This window comes from Coturnix japonica, chromosome 4, assembly GCF_001577835.2.
Source record: "Coturnix japonica isolate 7356 chromosome 4, Coturnix japonica 2.1, whole genome shotgun sequence".
NCBI lineage: Eukaryota > Metazoa > Chordata > Aves > Galliformes > Phasianidae > Coturnix > Coturnix japonica.
In genome coordinates this window covers 73,674,228-73,694,807 of record NC_029519.1, presented here as the reverse complement: position 1 = coordinate 73,694,807, position 20,580 = coordinate 73,674,228, and the positions used below count along the sequence as shown (strand labels likewise).

The 20,580-nt window shown below is 40.3% G+C and overlaps 1 protein-coding gene across 1 annotated transcript; it reads right to left on the bottom strand.

Moving 5' to 3' along the window:
- Positions 1-12,863: 12,863 nt before the first annotated feature.
- GPR78 (G protein-coupled receptor 78) lies at positions 12,864-20,181 on the bottom strand. Its single transcript, XM_015862950.2, has 3 exons — positions 18,561-20,181; positions 18,083-18,196; positions 12,864-14,435 (listed from the first exon to the last, which is right to left on the bottom strand). Exons 1-3 carry the CDS (start codon positions 19,226-19,228, stop codon positions 14,198-14,200), a joined length of 1,020 nt encoding a protein of 339 aa, XP_015718436.1. The 5' UTR covers positions 19,229-20,181; the 3' UTR covers positions 12,864-14,197.
- Positions 20,182-20,580: the final 399 nt, after the last annotated feature.

Here is a 20,580-nt window from a genome sequence, read left to right as displayed (position 1 = left end):
AGTAATCAAAAGCAACTTTCTTCCCAAGGAATGGTGTTTCATAAGCAGCTTAAACTGCAAGTTTAAAACACGATATGACAGTGTAGGGAATCCAAGGAGCGCACAAACATGAGAACCCACAATGCAGACACTGGGATCCTCCTCCAGGCTCCACCTGGACTTGCCAGTTGCTTAAGATGAGAGCCAGTTTACATAAACATTAAGAATTCAACCTATTCTTAAATGATTCTGTGATTCTGTAATAGCTGTTGCTCTGTAATAACTTCATAAAAACTAAGTAATATATTGAAAAATACACGATTTAACTGGGCAGTTTCTCTGTGTTGAATTTATGTTATTTTATTATTATTTTTAAACAGAAATATGCATTGTATATATATCAAACAAGTACGGTGGAACAGTTTATTTTAGGTCAGATTAATTTTCTTTTAAAACCCTATGCATGGAAAAAAATATGTATGCATTTCCCCCCCCAAATGTAAAGCAGGAAAAGCTACTTTTTTCTTGAAAAAATTAGACTAAAACTAAATAAAGAACCCTGTCTTTCCTTGCAGTGCACATTCCCTTAGGGACAAATACCTGCTTACAAATAGGAGCAGGGAACCTCACCTTAGAGCACACTGACTTCTGCTGAGCACTATTAGAGGGATCGGCAGGGAGTTATGGTGCTGTATGATAATGTAATCAGTTGAATCTCCATGCAGAGAAAGATGCAAAACAGGCTGACAAGCCAGGAGAAAGCTCTGTGCTTCTTGAAAATTAGATGATGTCTCATCATATTTGGAAGGGTTATGCTGCTGGAAGGATTAAGGAGCTTAGTTTTTCTTCCCTCCAGTATTTTCAACCGGATCCAGAGGCTGCAGAGGCTGTCCTGGGAGCAAACAACACCAAAGACCATTAGACTTCAAAGAATGAACTTCTAAGGAGAAGAATATAACTTGGCTGCCTTTTTCCTCCAACCATACAACAGCACGACTGGTCTCTCATTGGCACCAACACTGAAGGATGTCCAAGGGTAGGATGTACTTTAACTCTGCCCAGCTCCCCACCAACCTGCAGTCAAGCTGCTCTGAGGACCCATCTGACACAGACATACTTGATGTGCTCAGATACAGCTGAGGGTCCACTCTGAAACAAGGACGAGACTGTGTCGTCATAGCAATATGTTCAGCCTAATTAATCTTGCTGTGGGTCAGGACCCCTTGGCCTCAGTGCAGAGCTTCCAGGACCAAAGCTACCACTATACAAACAACTGAAACATGGTACCCTCACTCCCATGGGTCACCTCAGATTTCTTGCTGACATTATTTAGAATTACTTAGTGGTCTTGGAGTATCAGCAACACTGATGACAGGAGTAGATGTCAACCTATTTTTTTGTCTTTCTGCAGCTGTATCCAAACTAAAATATAATCATGCACATGTGTTTATTTTTATGTATTTATTTATTTATTTTAAATCTTTTTGTCTTCCTTATAAAAAGAAATGGAATTGAGCAGAAGGGACAGATACTCTTAAAATTCCTGTTAGAATTTACCTGTTGGTACATCCATGTCATGAGAAAGGGAATATTGGCCCAGGTCTAGTTTTAATAGACTTTACAGTAGTTACATCCATTCAGGATATTCTTACATTTCTATTGCAGAAAGGCGTCTCCTGTTTTTCTCCTTTCCCCTTCAGTCAGGGCTAAAAGGGGAATCTGCTCTCAGTACAGACAGGGAGAACTATCAGCTTTCCATGAAGACACAACAACTTAAATGACAAGTAAAAAACCCCATGACCTTTGCCTTTGTCTATCAGTAGCTGCAAGACCTAATACACCCTTGTTACATGACTGTGGTTTAAGCTACAGCAGAAACATTGGAAAGGCCCACTAGGGCTCCTAGATGCTAAGTTAAAGGAAGGAAAAACATTTGTTCCCTAATGTCATTCACACACGTGCAAGTTAGTTCGTAGCTAAGGGAAATGTCTATTTTACTGTGGGAATACAAAGGATGTTCTGAGTTTTACAATTGTTAAGCAGAGTGGAATGTTTTTGGTTTTTTTTCTATGTCCTTTGGGACTATGGATGAGGGATGCTCCAAAAGTAATGCCTCCTACTTTATTATTTTGACACAAGATGCCAGAAGCAGATGTTGGTGATGTGGCAGTAGAGGCTGAATCTTCCCATGTGTGACACATTGATGTGTGACAGACAGCAGCAGATGGGCAATCTGACAAAATGGCACCTCATATAGAAGTGTGTATGAAGCAAAGGTGTGGAATTGAATTCCTCCATGCAGGAAAAAATGGCACTCTTTGACATTCATTGACACTTGGTGGGTTTAGGACAGTAGATAAGATAGAAGAAGAGAGCAAAGAGAAAGACCACATATGAATTTTTTTGTTCTCCTCTATTGTACCCTAAGAGTGGCTCACAGATTAAAGCTTTCTCCATGCCTCAAATACTCCATGAATTCCCTTTAGCCTCCGACAGTTATTTTTAATCATTATCAGCCAAGTCTGCATTTGTACCAGTACTTTAGGGGAGAAAGAACAGACCTCTGGTAGATCATTCTGGAGTGAACCAGTCTAGATTTAGCTCCTTATGCTGAATTTCTTGTAATGGCTCTAAAATTGAACTTTTCTTTTAATTTATGTCACTTTAACACAATTTGCTAAATGCTTTTCCTCCAGATTTTATCACATGCTGGAAAACAAAGCAAGCACTGAGTGTTTCTTACCCTATTAATATAATGGTTACAGATATTTCTTCCCTTCTTGATTAAATATAATAAGTGGAAGAAGAAAAAAGTGCTCTTGAAAAAATGTAACTCATTTAAATTCATTAAAAGTACTGCCAGGGATGTTTAAAGCCTGTTTTCATACTCTGTCTGACTTGTCACAGATTAACTAAGTCAGTGACCCACAAAATTAGTTCCTTGTAGCACTTCCAGGTAATCCACAGAACTGATCCTATCATAATACAGAGGAATGCAATTAAAACAGGAGACCTTGTCTTCCTAGGCAGTTCAACTGAAGACGTGCCTGTATTTAAATATGCCTTTCATGTAATTTCTGGATTCACTTGGAATAAGTGGTAAGAAATGGAACAACTGAAGAAGTTTCTTTTGATGACAGGTAAAAAATGATGCCTAGTTAATACTCAGCCATGATCAAAGGCCCAAGTTATACAAAAACTGGAAGGAAACATGGCAGCAGATGTTAGAACAAGACCACAAAGAAAATAGAATAATAAATATGATCCTATATGCAGGAAAGGATGTGCAAAATAGCATGCACCAATCACCAAACCCCACCATCAGGGCACATTATTTAAGCTTTATCATTAAAAATGATAGAACTGACATGAGGATTTTGTTATCTTCTCAAAGGATCTTTTATTACTCCCTAATGTGAAGTAGAAAAGGATTGCTGCTAATTCTTTTTTGTGGTCTTTGTTCAAGATGAGACCCAAAGGTGACTCTTTCTAACTCTCATAAAGCAAGAAAAATAATAAAGTCAAGTCCATGAATCACAGATCTGAATATATAATGACTACAAGGAAAAATAAGTGTGCTCAAAAAAGATCTGTGCTGAGAACTAAAGGTCTTTTTCTTCTGATCACAGATGGAGTATTAAAAATTAATACCAGCTTTTCCAGAAAAGAACTTGACAGTCCTATTTTGAGACTCATTTCACTTTGTCTCTCTTCCTTGTCTCACAAAACATTAATGCCAAAACATTCAAAAGAAGTCCTCTGAGGTTTACTTTGCATATTCTCAGAGGTGCTGGAATCTTTGAAAAAGTAACAGAGTATTTCAGTTTTCAGATACCCGATGGGGAATCACTTAATAGATCCTGATTTCTTGAAGGCAGACATGCAGCAAATTCAAAATAAATAAATATACAAAACATGGGAGTAAAACTTGGACCAGCATCCATTTCAGTTCATACTGAATTGAAAACTCTGAGACTTCCAGCTTCACATTTAGAAATCCTGATTCAGATGTAAGAAATCCAATCCCAGACATCACAGAATGCCAGGAGAAATAGGTTGAAAATGTAATCAAAATTGGATGGCTTTAAAGGTATTTAGGTACCTAAAATACACATTTCAGTATATTGATAGCATACATCTAACTAAAAATCTGAGCCATGGTCATTTTTAGAAGTGTTTTAAGATTTATTTTGTATGCAATACTCCCAGTTTTTAAAGTGGCACGGCCACATGGTGTTGCAGAAACTTCTCCAAATATGGGGTTTTCTCTAACAGGTGAGGAACTTCAGTTTTCATTTTCTTCACTCAAAGAATCTACAAACAATGGTGAAAACCACAAGGAGCTTCTCTGGATGAACATAAAACCACTGGCCATTGTGAGGCCTATATTTTATCAGACAAACTTTGAAAAACATAGTTTCTAACCTCCACTTTTCATGTTCAGACCGTTCTTTGTGGGTGACTCAGCACATCCAAAGGAACAGCTGAATGAAAATATTGAAAAAGGTGGAGAATCCAGCTTGGAGACCAGGAATGTGCAGGACCCAGCACATTCAGCAGAATGATACTCAGCCCCACAGATGCATCCCACTCTAGAGAAAGCAAGATGACCTCAAAGTTGTTCTTCCAGTTGCTCCAAGTCTACATGGGCATAAACCACAGGCTTTGAACCAGGCCTGTATGCACTAACTCAGCTCCCTAAATTATTTGTAAGAAACGTATTGGTTCCCAGATGTGGATATCTTTATTTGATGCAGCCTGTAAGTGTATCTGTGGACGTCATTGGCTCAGGGCTTTCCTGTGTGACTCATTCCAGGGTTCAACTAGAGTCCAGCACAGCATTGCTTTCTTCACCCTTCTGCCACATTATTCTGCATCCACTGATATTAAAAGCCCAAGTTCTTTAATTTCGGGAAAAGCATTAACAAATTGGAAGGAATTTGGAGATAAATAACAAATAGAATGAGGGGGGTTAAACACTGACTCACCAGGAGCAATAATTTGAGCTATGGGCTTGTCTGCGCCAACTAATGATTAACTGCATACTCAGAAAGAGTCTACAAGTGTTTCAAGTATGTAAAGTACTTCTGAAAAGTAATTTGTATAGGGCAGTCCAATTTACACTTATGAAGGGTGAAGAGGTATTAGGTTGGATGTTAGGGGGAAGTTCTTTACTAGGAGAGTGCTGAGGTCCTGGAACAGGCTGCCCAGGGACGTTGTGGATCCCCCATCTGTAGAGGTATTCAAGGCAAGGTTAGATGTGGCCCTGGACAGACAGGTCTAATAAATGTGGAAGATAGGTGGCCCTACCAGGCAGGGGGAGTGGAGCTTCATGATCCTTGAGGTCCCTTCCAACCCGGGTCATTCTGTGATTCTGTGATTCAGTGAAGAGAACAAAAGCAGGAAAATCATGAGGAGTAAAATAAAGGCTATAGGGCGTGCAATACCAGCCATATGCTACAGTGGGAGAAATTCCAACCATGGGTTAAACTCTGGGACTTGTTCTATCAATTAGTCAAATCTTCCTTCCTGCTTTACAGAAGGGCAGTATTAGAGATTAAACCTCTGTCAGTGAAAATTCATGTAGTGATACTAATATTATGATGATGCTTGGTTAAAGACCTGATATACAACTGCTAAGATTTGTACAGATACAAAAAGTGCTGCATCACAGACACACCAAACTTGATGCCATGGGAGCAGTTCTTTATTCATTCTTTCAGCCTATTGTCATTACTGTCCTTAGTGGTCTTAGCCACATTCTTGCTGTTTCCTGATCACAATAGTGACAATGAGCTCTCTATGACAGCTGGGGATCTGTATTTCTCTGTGTTTAACTTTGATTAGGGAAAAAGAGAGAAACACTGACTCACCCAAAATGCTGACATGACTCAAAATGTTGATTAATCGGGTTTAAAGGAAGGCCCTGACAAATGAAATACCTTTGCACATAGGAATCCTATAATAATATAATATGTGCAATATATAATAATAATATGTGCAATAGGAGAAATTCCTGCAGAAGCTGAATTCCTCAGTTTTCCTACTGATTATTTTGCTAGGCACGGCTCTCAATAACTACTTTTTCCTCCTTGAATTAACTACACTGCACCAGGAGGCAAGTCCAACCTCTAGCTTTCTGCTGTGAGAAAGATGTCAAGGTGTCAAGAAACCTTGCTATAGCTAAGAGAAAGCCATTTACATACTCGACCCTATGCTGGACCTGTTTAGCTTCAAGTTGCCAAGCAACCGCTACCCTCAAAACTCATCAAATCAATGTAACTGCAGCATGTGAAATTTCAAGGTAAAAGGTACGGTGATCCAATTCTCTGGTTCATATTATGTACAATTGAAAGCCAAAAGGTGACTAACACTCTAAAGACTGAACCTGAGAGAATCAGCACTAGAAGAAGATGCTATTAAGCTGGTAGGGTAATAACAGACATTTAGCCACTGTAGAACAAGCCCAGAGGAACCTAGTATATGTCATGTCATTGAGTATGTCGCATTTCCATCCAATATTCCCTTTGCAAGAGTTATTGGGGCAGTAAGATTTCTTTTCTTCCAAAAATGAATTGATTTTTGTGTGTGTGTGTGTGAGAGAGAGAGGAATTCATGCTGAACACCTTTTATTTCTTAATTCAGCAATAAAAGGATATCTGATAATTCCATCTGAAATCAAATAATCTGCTAGATTCAGCAGAATAGTCATATTATACTCCTGTGTATCATCAACTGCAGAAACTGGTAGGTTGTAATGTCAAAGGACAAAATAGATTCAATAACACTTTTGCTATGATTCTTTTGCCTGTTTTCATTGCAAAGTACACACAAACACACACAGAAAAATGGGGGAGGGAAGTGGTGGAGTGGAAATAATGGTCTTTCTTTCTAGCTCTATTAATTTGCCCATTACATTTTTAGAGTTGCATGCTACTGCCAGATGTCCAGAGTGCTGTTTATCCTTTGTCCACACTATACAGATGCAAGGATCCTGTTCTTGCATTCTAAATAGCAATACCTTTCTTTGAATTCATCTCCACTGTCAGAGTTGGCCATAACTAGAAGCATGTTTTTAAATGTCCAAGAAACTCTGAGCAATATACCTGCAAACAAATTCAGGATGGAAGTGTTATTCATCTAAGTATCTTCCACAGTACGTTTCAGGTAATATGACTCTTTTTGGCTAAATGACCTTTCATCTGTGCCTTAGATCTCCTAAGAAGTGCCATTCTAGTACTTCCCTGCCTTCCAGAAAGAGTAAGAACAAAAAGATTATGAAGTATTTGGACTACTTTGTAAGGATCCTAAAGAGATATTTTAAATGCCTAAATCAGACTTCATCAGTAACAACAAAAATAGTGTGATTAGCTGAAAATCAAGATTTGGAGTAAAAGGCAGTCTATGAAATGGACCTATAAGGTGTGATCAGCAATCGTTCATAAAACATGAAGAATTTCATGTTTTAAATAAAAAAACAAGAATTGCAAATGAACATTTTGTTTTAACAGAAATAAGGACAAGTGTGAAGCAGTAAACTTAAAGCATGCCTAAATATTCTTGTGAAGATGCTCACACAAGCCCAATATCAAGCCTCATGCCATGGAGCAAGGGCATTGAGCTATTTACTGGATTTAAGCAAACTATTCTCAGCATGTTCCTCTGGGCTGACAGCTGCAAGAAAGGGGATCAGAGTGGTTGGATACATAAAGACAGAAACTGTAAAAGCGTATAAAAGGTGGTAATGAGACTGCCACTTAAGGTCAAGCTTCACTTGAACACAATTAAGGGTGTGAAGCCTTGTACTGGAAAAAGAAGTTGAAATGTGAGAGAATATGTTATCTGAAGATACTTCAGGGTTAGGCATGAGAAGCAGAGCTCTTGTGAACTGTTTCAAGATTTCAATCTATTTCCAAAAGGAAATTTGGAAATTTCAACATACGTCAGAGGGCTTACTTTGAATTAACTGGATGGCACAATATATGTAGATGTTGTGTGCAAATGGAAAGATTCAGTGAAATGGATGAAGCATACATACCAAAATCCTTCAGTTATGTCACAGAAAGTACTTAGTTGTTGTTGTTCGGAAAGTTTTAATTGTGTGCAATAAGCTACTCAGCAGCTTGCTATATTTGATAGTAGAATGAACTCAGAGATGAATCACAGAATCATAGAACAGTCTGGGTTGAAAAAGACCTCAAATATCATCTAGTTACAAGCCCCCTGCCATGTGCAGGGTCACCAACTACTACATCAGGCTGTTCAGAGCCACATCCAGCCTGTCCTTGAACACCCCATGGGATGGGACATCCACAGCCTCTCTATGCAACCTGTTGAGTGCTTCACCACCCTCTGAGTGAAAAACTTCCTCCTAATATCAAACCTTAACCTCCCCTGTGTTAGTTTAAAACAATTCCCCCTTGTCCTATCACTATTAACCCATGTAAACAGTCATACCCCCTCCTGCTTATATGCTCCCTTTAAGTACTGGAAGGCCACAATGAGGTCTCCCCAGAGCCTCATCTTTTCCAAGCTGAACAAGCCCAGTTCCTTAAACATTTCCATGTAGGAGAGATGCTCCAGCCCTCTGATCATCATAGTGGTCCTCCTCCAGACTCATTCCAAGAGCTCTGCATCATTCTTGTTCTGGGGGCCCCAGGCCTGGATGCAATACTCCAGATGGTGCCTCACAAGAGCTGAGTAGAGGGGGACAATCACCTCCTTCTCCCTGCTGGCCACTCCTCTTTTAATGCAGCCCAGAACACAGTTGGCCTTCTGGGCTGCAAGCACACACTGCTGGTTCCTGTCCATCTTGCCATGCCCCAGGACCCCCAAGACCTTCTGCTCAGGGCTGCTCTCAAGGAGTTCCTCTCCCTGTCTGCATAAACAGCTGGGATTGCCCCAGCCCAAGTGCAGCACCTTGGGCTTGGCCTTGTTGAACCTCATAGGTTCACATGGGCCCAGTTCTCCAGCCTGTCCAGGTCTCTCTGGATTGCTTCCCTCCCCTCCACTGTATCGACTGCACCGCTCAGCTTGCTGTCCTATGCAAACTTGATGAGGGTGAACTCAATTCCATTGTCTTTGTCATTGATAAAGATGCTGAAGAGCACTGGTCCCAAGACCAAACCGTGAAGGACACCATTTGTGACTGGCCTCCACCCTGACACAGAACCATTGATCACAGCCCTTTGGCTGTGTCTAGCCAACCGATTCTTAATCCACCAAACAGTCCATCCTTCAAATCTACACTTCTCCAATTTAGAGAGATGGATGTGGTGAGGAACAGTTTCAAAGGCTTTGAAGATGAAGATGCTTTGGTTAATGTTCATAGCATTTCTGAAAGCTGTCTAAAAAGCTTCACTGAGTGAGCAAAGTTCTTGTCACTCAGATGAACCTTTCACTGTATGGACCTTGTGACATTTAACACACATGCTTTGCAATATGTTTCATTTTCTTGGAGTCTTTGAGAAGCCTAGCTGGGAGTGACTCACATTTTATTTATTTCTCACTTAAAGGAAACTAGGTATTCTCTGCTCTTTTCATTATGCAGCCTTAGAGACCTTCATGCACCTACATGTCCTAGCAAAAAAAAATAAAAAATAAAAAACAAACAGCTTCCTGGTAAAGAGAAAAGAATCAGGCATATGCAGAAATGGGGGTGGTTACTTAGCCTGCTCGACATCTATAAGCCACAGGGAGAAGCAACTTCAGCTCCAAGTAGGTGTTTGCACATATTTTGCTAGGTGACATTTTACTCTCCAAAGCTTCTGGCACAGAGAGTTGCTCATATATTTACAACCTTTCTTAAGGTCAACTCTGCTGTGTCTCCAGCGGAGCCATTAAATATTAATTGGATCTCCTTTCCAAAAATAAAAAAACAGAATCTCTAATTTACTTGTGTAATTAACACTTCTTACAAACCAGGTGTCCTCCTGAACTAAGCTAAACAAGATATTTGCAATTCACAATCTCAAAATATGCTATGTGCTTTTGGGACAGAGTTGCTTGTTTATTTCTGCATGCAGAGTGGCACATAATTATTTTGGGAAAACAAACAAAATAACTTCCAAAAACTTAAATGCATAAGCATAAAATGTGCCCATCATGTGATCTGGTCAAGCCTTCCTGCTTATGCAGAATGTTTCCATTCTCTGTAAGTATAAACATATATATATATTTAAGCACTTTACTGGGTGAGTTTGAACATCTTGTCCGACAACAGTCAATGCTGCTAAATTTCACAGAAAGCTTGCAACCCACAGTTGCAAGGACCAAGATTAGTATTCATATAAGATGTTGTGAAAGACGTTTGATTATTGCATGTTTGATTACATAATAATCCTAACATTAGCTCTGAAGTTTAAGTTCAGAATGACAATTACTCACCTAATAAAATATGTGAGTATTTATAAATACTTTATTTATAAAGTAAATACATTTTCAGTAATTAATGAATTCTGAACATTACTTGGAAATGTTAGGTATTAATTTATCCAGGAAGAACTTGCCTGCTCTGCAATGGGGGTAAAGAAACTATGGAGTAAAAATTCATAGACCTGAGGTCTTTGTCACCAACTCAGCTCAGACATATAATCTCTCAGTATCATGCAGCCCAAGAGAACAAGCTTTTTTATTTCTCTTAAAGTGAAGAACATCCATCTTGTTATGACTGAGCAGACTGGGATCCAGATCATGCCTACATGTTTTGGGAATCAGTTGAAGAGCTGCTTCACTCCTACTGACTCAAAACCTCAGCCTCGTTGGCAGTCTCAGAGTTTATCTGCAATACAAGATAGATCTAAGCAAAAACAATAATAAAAAAAATAAATTCCTATTATTTTTGGAGAAGCAACTCTGTTCTTCATGATTGTTAGAGCAATGATATCTAATGGTTGCTTTATCCAAAATATCAGTAGGACAAAATCCACAACATCAATCCCTTTGGAGCACAAAATATTTTCCCTTTACCTCCTCCTACCTCAGAATAACCAAGAACATGATGAATGGAGCATCATTCATCATGTTAAAAATTCCAAATAGGAGTTTGTTTTGCATCAGGTAGTCAGAAAGAGGAAACCAAGGTCCCTCAATGAATGCTTCATCATCAGAGAGGAAAGGAGAGCAAGCCCTTTTCTGGAATGCAGCAGGGAGAAGGTGGCAAGCAGAAGAAAGAAAAATTTACCTGCAGAGCCAGATGTGCATACTGAGCAGAGGAAGATGCTTTCTGCTAATGCACATAAAATTATCTGCAAATCAACATTAAGAGGGAAATCTAGAAAAAGAACTACAGTTCTTCTCACATTTCCTTAGCTTCAGATGCCTTTTATTTTATTCTGGAGCATACTGTAGACCTCAGCCTCATAATTCTTTGTGGAAGCTAAATATAAAAGACATTCTGCAACACCCAACACAGACTTAACGTCTTTTTGTTCTTCAGTTGGACCTAAGCACATCCAGAAATGTTCAGTGCTTTACAAGACTCAGTTGCATTGTAGAGTGTGTGTATGGCAACAACCTAAACTAACACAAATCAGCTTTGTTAATTAACTTATCAGCAGATGCTGCAGCTTTACTATCGTAGAATTGATTGAGTTGAAAGGGAATCTTAAAGGTCATCTATTCCAACTCTCCGTCAAAGAACAGGGACACCTAAAAGTTGATCAGGCATTCAGAGGTCCATCCAGCCTGAACTTGAATGTCTCTAGAGATGGGATGTCCATCACCTCTCTGGTTAATCTGTGCCAATGCCTCTATCTTTTATTTTTATATCGAGTCTTTTGGTATCAGACTGCTTCCCTTATTTTGTATCACAACAGACGCTGCTAAAGAGTCTGTCCTCTTCTATCTTATAGCCCTCGCTTAAATTCTAAAAGGCCGTTAACAGGTTTCTTTGAAGCCTTCTCTTCTCCAGGCTTATATCAGGTTTATACCTTTAAAATGTGGCTTTAGTTTAAGTGCTGTAGAAGTTTATTGCTATAATAGCTTTAAAATTTAATTATTACATTTTCACCATCTCGCTTGTTTGTTGATGCTGAAAAAGAACGGCTTTTATCATTTGTGTGTCTTGGAAGTGTCAGCTCAATACAAGTAACTTTATGTGACATATTCCTTTCTTAAAGTGAAAGAAGTGTTCAGAAAACCAAAGATCAGCTAAAACTTGTAGGTATCACTGAACTCATCTTTCCTCATGAGGAATTACTGTAGACTACCAGAACTTTTGGCATGAAACTGTCTCTAAAAGAACAGATAAATTAGCAGAGGTATTTGATCCTGGTGTTGAAGTTGACATGAAGGAGAGAAGCATCGGGTATGTAGCAGCGTGATGGAGTAGAGAGGCATGTGGAGGCAACAGGAATTTAGTAAAACTGGAAAGATGACACAAGATTTTTTTTTTTCTTTTCTTCTTTTTTTTTTTTTTTTCAGGAAATATTGTATTTACACAAAATTAGAGAGAGTACAAATACTTTACTAAGAAGACAAAACCATTATAGTACATTCAATTTAAACACAGGCAGATCTATAGATGCAGAGCATGAAGGCCTAAGGTACTTGCATGACCAAAAAAAATAATAATAGTTAAAAAAATAATAGCATCAGAAAGGCAGGAGATAAGAGAACACAGTATTTGTTATGCAGAATCACCTTTCTATGACTTCATTAGGTTTGCAGTAAGGTGCTCTTCTTCCGTGTTGTGGATGATGATATCAAACACCCTTTCTCCATGACCACTCAGACACTTATTTTACAAAACAGGTAAGCATCTACTTAATTTTTGGCATGGGAACACAGCGACTATTTTCAAATGAAATTATATTTGTGCCTAATCACATGCTTATATAATTAGTTTTACCAGGAAGAGACTTCTCAGTACTTAATCGGGTCAGGTTTATTGTTACATAAAAAATAAGAGTTCTTTACTGTCTTTTTTTTTTCTTAAAATATATTTTAGAATTGCTTTAATTTTCCCCTCATGTACTAGATTAGAAAATAGTAACTTATTGATTGCTATAGAATAGTTTTATTTGTGTCTTATATCATCAAAGGAATATAGTTCAAAAATAATTCCTACATTTTATTTTCCAAAGCCTGTTTATTTTTAAAAATAAATAAATGAGAAAAATACATATAATAATAAAGCAGCCTTGTGTTTTGGGGCATTTGGCAACAGATTGGTTATAATATTTCTTAGACATCTCTTTGTATTAGTTAAAATAATCAGATTAATTGATCAATAGAAAATAAAAGATTATACAATATTATTACAATCCACCAAATATAGTAAATGCATGGAGTATTTTACACATCTTATGTTCCTTAAAAAGAATTAACATATTGTATCCTCTTCTTTGAAGCCAAATATCTTTTGAAGTATTTTTCCTTGACCACAGTGATAGCTGTCATTTCTACCATCTAACTGATCTTTTCTCATTTTTGCTATCTTGAATAAAAGCTTGTTTGAATAGGACTAGCTCAGTGATGTAACTGCAGTGCTATTTAACTAAACTCCATATATGTCTTTGTTACTGTTGCTGCATTTATTGTAATCACATACCACTGAAGTGCTAAATAGTAGTAATTCAGATACGTGGACTTTGGTTATGCTTGATAGAATACTGGCATATTGAATATATGTACCACTTCCTAAAGGCTATGTTACAATCATGATGCCTGATAATAAAGAATAATAACAGTAACAATTTCAGATTCAAAGTGCTGACCCATATCAATCACTTGAGGCACCAATACAATAAATCAATTAAGAGACATATTTTTAATATTCAAAACTGACAAGGCAGATCCTGGACTGCCAAGGGGCATGCACAGCACAAAGGATTCTGAACCTCGTCTTCTAAGCCAGGGATTCTTGTGTGCCCAGGAGATGGTGGGCTGTCACCTCTGGTATGGGACACTCTGAGAAATATCAAGTCTTCAGCCTTGAAATATTAAAAGCTCCTTCTCAGCTTCTCTAAAGCCTCCAAAGGCTCCCTTAGAGCCCTCAAGCCTACTCCATTCCATCAGGGACCAGGCTTTGCCGTACATCTCACTAGCAGCAGACCAGGAAAGAGCCTTTTGGGAAAGTCCACAAAGAAGTGCATTGCATTAATGCAGCTCTAACCCTCTGGAGGCACTGTCACCACTGTCAGCATGAGAGGGCAAAGGCAGCTTTCTAGCACTGGCAATCTCCTGTCTCGCTTGAAGGGGAGTGCTTGTCATGTTGTTAGTTTGTTCTGTGCAAGCAGTAATCATTTTCGGTGTCAAGAGAGCTGTTGTACCCCGATGATGGATACAGATCCCTTTTAAGTATCCTATTGACAATGTTGATCAGAACTTTTTTGTACTGTTGACGTAAAAGTGAGTAAACAAATGGATCTGACGCAGCCTTACTGTAGGTGAGGCACTTGCTTATAATTCCCCAGTAGTAGTTTATGGTAACAAAAGGAAGGAGCTCTATCAACCTGTTAAACATTAAAGAGAGATGGAAACACTTGAGTGTTATATTCACACTGAGCCCAGTGCTCAAATCATGCCTCATGAAACATTAAAGTAACACTTATTTTCTTACAACATAAGGTTCCTGCAGGAGAAGCACTCTGTACTTATTAACTCCTTCGATTCAATAGAGGCAAAGGGAACTATCTTAACAAAGCCACTGGTAAACAATAGTAATTCCTTCTTTGAAATGAGGGGGAAATTATATTTTCAGTGTTAATGCTTCCATGAAACAGACATAATAAAGTACTTCAGTTTATTATCATTCTTTCTCAATATAGAGGTTTGTGCTGGTGACAGTGGTCAAAATCTTGGTGATGTAACTGGTTACTCCTTGCCCATGACAAGTCTGAAATGGAGATGTGCACTGGGGCATCTGTACTCACTCAGCTCTTCAGATGTTTGGCCATGACACTCATGGCATCTATCTGTTGCTCCTGAAAACTAGAGGTCTCCTTTACATACTATCATTCCTGCCAACCTACATGAAGATTTGAGGTAAGCGTGCTTAGTAGTATTTACTTACCTGTGAAAATTTCTGTGTGCAGTTGGTTAACTGTTAGTTTTGCCAAAGAAAACAAGGCGACTACATTTTTATCATCATTATATGACCAGCCAGCTGTCTCCAGACCTGTGTCTCCTGGCCTGTGCTTTATAGATGATTAGTGGCCTCAGCACCTCAGCTGAGAGAGGTGCATTAATCACAAGTAGAGAAACTGAAAACAGACTAAATAATTTTTTTCCTTAGAGGTGAGAACAAACCCTCAGACTACACCAGCAAGTGTCTGGCATACAGCTCATCTACATAGGGCTAACTCTACACAGAGGTGGAAGTAACAAGGTAAGAAAGTTACATTGTCTGCACATCTTCTGTGAAATATCTTGGATGTTCAAGAATATTCTATGTTATATTTATTCAAGAAGGAAAAACAACGGCAAGAAAACAACATGAGATAAAACAACTCTTTTCTATACCCTAAGACATCACAATTTCAAAACACAAGCTCAGATGTTTTTTACAGGCTTGAAGAACCTTTTGGCCTCTTCCCAATGTGCAAAGCCTCCACCTCACAGGGTGTGCAACTTTGATGTTTCTCAGATCCCCCTGTATAGAAAAGCTGAATTTGCAGCACTAGGACTGAACTTTGCAACCAGCAGTTGAACTTTATCAGGAGACATTCTCTTTTGAGATAATAAAACAACTCGCAGCAAGTACATTTCAGAATCAGATGACTTCTGTTCTTCTGTTTGAAGCTTGTTGGAAAATTCCAGTGAATTCAAAACACACACAGAACCAATAAATGAATTGATAGGATATAGAATGTGAGAAATAAATAAATGTACAATAAAAGGCACTTGCTGTTTGTTTGTTTGTTGTTTTCTATTGTTGTTGTTGGTTTTTAGTTAATCCCATCCTGTAGTTCAGTATACCTGGTTGTATTGTTATGTGTCCCTTTTAATGTGTTATGGGCCCAAATGTAATTGCCTTGAAGCTCACAGAAGAAAAACATCACTCAGAATTTAACAAGATAAAAGGCCTAAACTAAATAAGTCAGCCTTATAAATATCCATCTGAATGTATCTTCGTATAATTTTCTTGATTTCAGTAACATGACAGCAAAGATTAAATTAATCTGCAGGCTTTTAGTGAACAGATGAATACATTGCTAACAATCAGAATCTCATTCACATCTCTGAAATAAGCTGAGCTCATAGCACAACCTGAGTCACCAGGCCAAAAAGCAAGAAAACAATGAAGATCTCTGCTGTTGCCATCATTGAGATTACTTCAGCGCAACCCTGCTAAAAATAGGTAAGAATGGAGAACTGATATGATAGCATGTCCTCCAGCATCTTTTGCTATTGCTTTTAGTCCTGTGCAGCCTGGATATTGTTTTGACTTTGGGTCAAAGAGCTTCCAGGATGTCCTTCTCAAATGCTTCCTGTTTTGTGTTTACTGAAATTCTTGGTCATTTTGAATGTACCTTGAGACATGCATCCCATAAACCAATCCTCAGTCTTATTGACACAAGTTGTACTTATTTGTCACACAAGGAAAATGGTCCATCTCACCTTTGCCAAATGTGAGGTCTGAGCAAGGAAGTGACTTACTTTACAACCTTTGAAGGAAAGTTTATAAGAAGTATCTCCATCCTGAAAAATGTGATACTGGAGTTTGCTGAGACTGGCAGAGTTCAAATGGAGTGGAGATGGCAAAATCCACTTTGCTCAATAAAATTATATCCCTCTTATGGTAAAAATAAATAGAAAATGACTCAGAATGTACTAAATAATGATCAATTAACCTTTTAACTCTGTGATGTAATGTTAGTACTTGTAATAACCCTTTTAACTTTAGAAAAAATGCAGACCATTTTAGCATCTAAATGGGGACTGAAATGTCACCCGAAAGGTTAAAAAAAATTGTCATGTTTGTGCACTGGCTTCAATTTGTCCCACTGACCATGTAAGAAAAGAACAACAGTGATCATAAATGACCTACTTTTGTATGCCTGTGTAAGATCAGAGTGGCCAAATTCTGTAAGCTGGTGTGAATGGAGACCATGACAACTTGGAAACAACTTTGAAAAAGCCTCCATCAATGTGATACTGCAAAGAGTAGTGCATCTCCCTAGTCAGAAATGTGTTCTTTTAGAAAGAGTATTGAAAGCACCATTGAATGGTGAATATAATAATAATAATAATAACAACAACAACAACAACAACAACAATAATAATAATAATAATAATAATAGTTTGTGAAATTTTCAGCCCATTTATTTTAGAGACCAAAGACTAAATCCCGAGGGCCTGCAATTTGTTATCGTTACGTTCACTTCCAACTCACTGATATATGCAGGCTTTAAAAACAATAACCATATATTGTACAAAGACCTTACAAGTAGAGAATAAGAATGACATCTGACTATTCTAAAAGGCACAGATCACCAGAGTGGATGCAAATAACTAGCTGGATAAGAAGCATAGGGTTTCCTATACATTCCTAAAGACTAATTATTGGTTTTCCTGGAAGCTAACTCCCACATCACAAGGCCAAGATTCATAATTAGTAATAAATTCACAGACATTAATGTTTTCAGACACAAAGCTTATCTGCCAAATTATCAGCCTGGATAAATTTAAATTATGTCACCCCAGCTTCTAATAGTTGCAGGCTTTGGCCTGGTGCTTTTTTAGAACCTGAGCTAATCAGGGGAAGTGATCTGTCTTTCCCTCTATTGCTTAGGTTATGCTAAGAAGGAAGGGTGTTGAATGTTTTAAACTGCTTCCATTTCCCAGTGGCATGTAATTAATTCCTGGTAGTCATCCTAAACTCCTCTTGCTCTTGGCAGAGGCACCCAGACCTAGTTGCAATGAAGAAAAGTAGAGACAGAAGCTGCCAGGAAGTGCAAAGCTCTAGGGGCAGCAGCATGTGAATGTGTGTGAGCTTGTGCAAGTGTGCGTGTTCTGATGGCCCCGGGTCTCCAGCAGGCTCTGCCAGTCCAAAATTAGTTGTAGACTTTCCCAGCCCCACCACACCAGCACCTATTAATCAGAGGGCACTTTGGTGTCTCAGACAGACCCCTCATCCACCCCAGCAGGAGATACTGACCTGGTGATAATGTAAGGACCAAAACAGATCACGAATGACCCTATAAAAATACTGATTTTCTTGGTAGCCCGTTGTCTCCTTCTTTTCTGCTCATTGAGACAGCGCTGCTTCACACTGCAAAAGGAAAAGAGCAGCTGAGGGGTTAAGGAAAGGAGCGAGGAGAGAACAGCTGAGCATGGTGGAGAGGGGAAGGATTGCTCCCAGTGCTGGAGTAGGGCATGGCAGGGCAGTCTTGGCTCCTTGAATCTCAGAGTGACATTTACATCAAAACGGGTGCCTGCTACCTGAGACTGACATTTAAATGGTGCAGGCTACAGATGCACAGCATGTCTGCTGTCACTGTATGCTGTAGCTAGAGCCAGGAGGGTTTGCTGGGAAGGAGCACAGGAAGGGGTGTTAGGAAGACAGGGCAGTGCTCTGCACAAGAGTACCTACTGCAAGGACCCCGGGATGGTGGATATGAAAAGGCAAGAATTACCTGGGGTGGATATCCACCAGCAAAACCAGAGTCTGCATGGTTATAATGTCTATCCGCTTGCAGTGGAACCGGGCAACTTTCAACACCTTTAAATAGGTGAAACATAAGATCACCAGAGACAGCATGAAACTGGTGGAGTGAAAGACGATTGTGAACACTGTAAACCTTCTTCGCTCTGTCTCTTCCTTCAGGTACAAGGTGCAAGAGGCATAAACGCTGTTGTAATCTACCCACGAGTAAAATAAGGACACCAAGGGAAAGGTGAGAGAGTGGAGCCACGAGTAGCCCATGAGTATCACAGCGTCCTTATACCGCATCTTGCTGGTGTAGCTCAAGGGGAACACCACAGCAATCCATTTGTCTATGCTGAGTGCTGCCATGCTCAGCATCGTGTTGGAAGTCAGGAAAGTTTCCAGGAAACCCACCGCTTTGCAGATGCAGCCCCCGAGGGGTTGCTGGTTCCTCAGGATTCCCAGCAGGGTGAAAGGCATGTTCAGGATGGTAAGGAGCAGGTTGCAAAAGGATAAGTTCACCAGGAAAACCCCGGCGACCTGCTTGCGGATCTCCGTACTGTAGACGAAGCATAGCAGCACCAGGAGGTTGGAGAGCAGAGAGACGACCAGCACCAACACGAGGAGCAACGCCAGCAGCACGCCTGCCAAGTCCATCTCTTAGCGGGTCGCCTGGAGTGGGCGAAGGCAGGAGGAAGGGGACATCCGAGCCGGCACCGCAGCCACCGCCCGCAGCCGCCCGCGCATGTTGCCGGGGAAGTGGAGCCGGAGGAGCGGAGAGATGAACCGGGGGGGCAGGGGGTGCGAGGAGAGGGGCAGCGAGGAGATAAGCGGGAAGAGAGGAGCCAGGGGTGCGGGCTGGGAGCTGGCCGAGGAAGAGGGGGCAAGAGCTGCCGGGGAGCGGAGGGGGTAGGCTGACAGCGAGAGGGGAAATGGAGAGGGGCAGAGGGTCCGCAGTCGGGGAAGCTCGGGAACGGGAGCGGGGTCAGCGGGAGCCGGCGCCTCTGAGCCGAAGCCGGTAGCGGAGCTCAAGGTGCGCTGTCCGCGGTGCTGAAGCGGGCGCTGAGCCGACGACAGCGCTCCCCTCGTTCAGGCGGTGGGCAGGGGTCCCTCTCAAGCCGGTGTGATGGCCATGGTCCGCCAGTGCGCTCCCCTCCTTCAGGCACTGAGCATCTTACCCCGGTGCCCAGCCCCTGAAATACTCCAGCCGCGGAGCCTCCCGCGGTGACTCATGCGCAGACTAGCAGCTGCGAGGCACAGGCTCAGGCAGGGATCGCGAAGTCGGTCTGATCCACTCCCGGACCGCAGGAGAGAGCAACAGGAAACCCAACTTTCCGCTTGTGCGCAGCTCAGGAAGGATCAAAGCTGACAGCGAGTTGCTGGTAGTTTAATCGCTGTGCTGTGCTGAGACACACCCTAAGCTCACCAGCTGTACTCGTCAATGCTGGAACCCGTAGCAAAGCTAGAGTCTGTGCACCTTGGAACGTTCCTTCCTTCCGTCTGATTACTTGCCCTGTGTTCTTTTGCCTTTTACTTCACAGCACCTTAAGGAATTCCAGCTTCCCTTTGGTATATTCACGCCGTTCCCACCAGCCAGCAAAACAGGAAGGAAGTTGCTTAGCTAGAGACTTCACTTTGGCAACTTAAGACTCTTTGAAAGCCTCAAATGACTGAGCAAATACACATACTGGGGTAGTGCTGGCACATTCTGTGAAAAGCTAAAATATTTCTCCTACTGTTTTACACTTACAATGATGTGTTAACATGACAGTAAGATAGTGAGAAACCTTTACCAGATTGTGACAAAAGCTGAAAAGACAAATATATAGGAGTCCAGAAATTCTTCGTCTACACCTGTCAGGGAGTTGGATCTTATGGCTCATGCCCAAAGATTTTCTTATCTCAAAAAATACAATTAAAAATAATGTATTATGTGCATAAAACACTGGTACAGTATTAAGTTGCCACATCTAATCACTGTCATATTTTACAGTTGATTGCCGGAACTG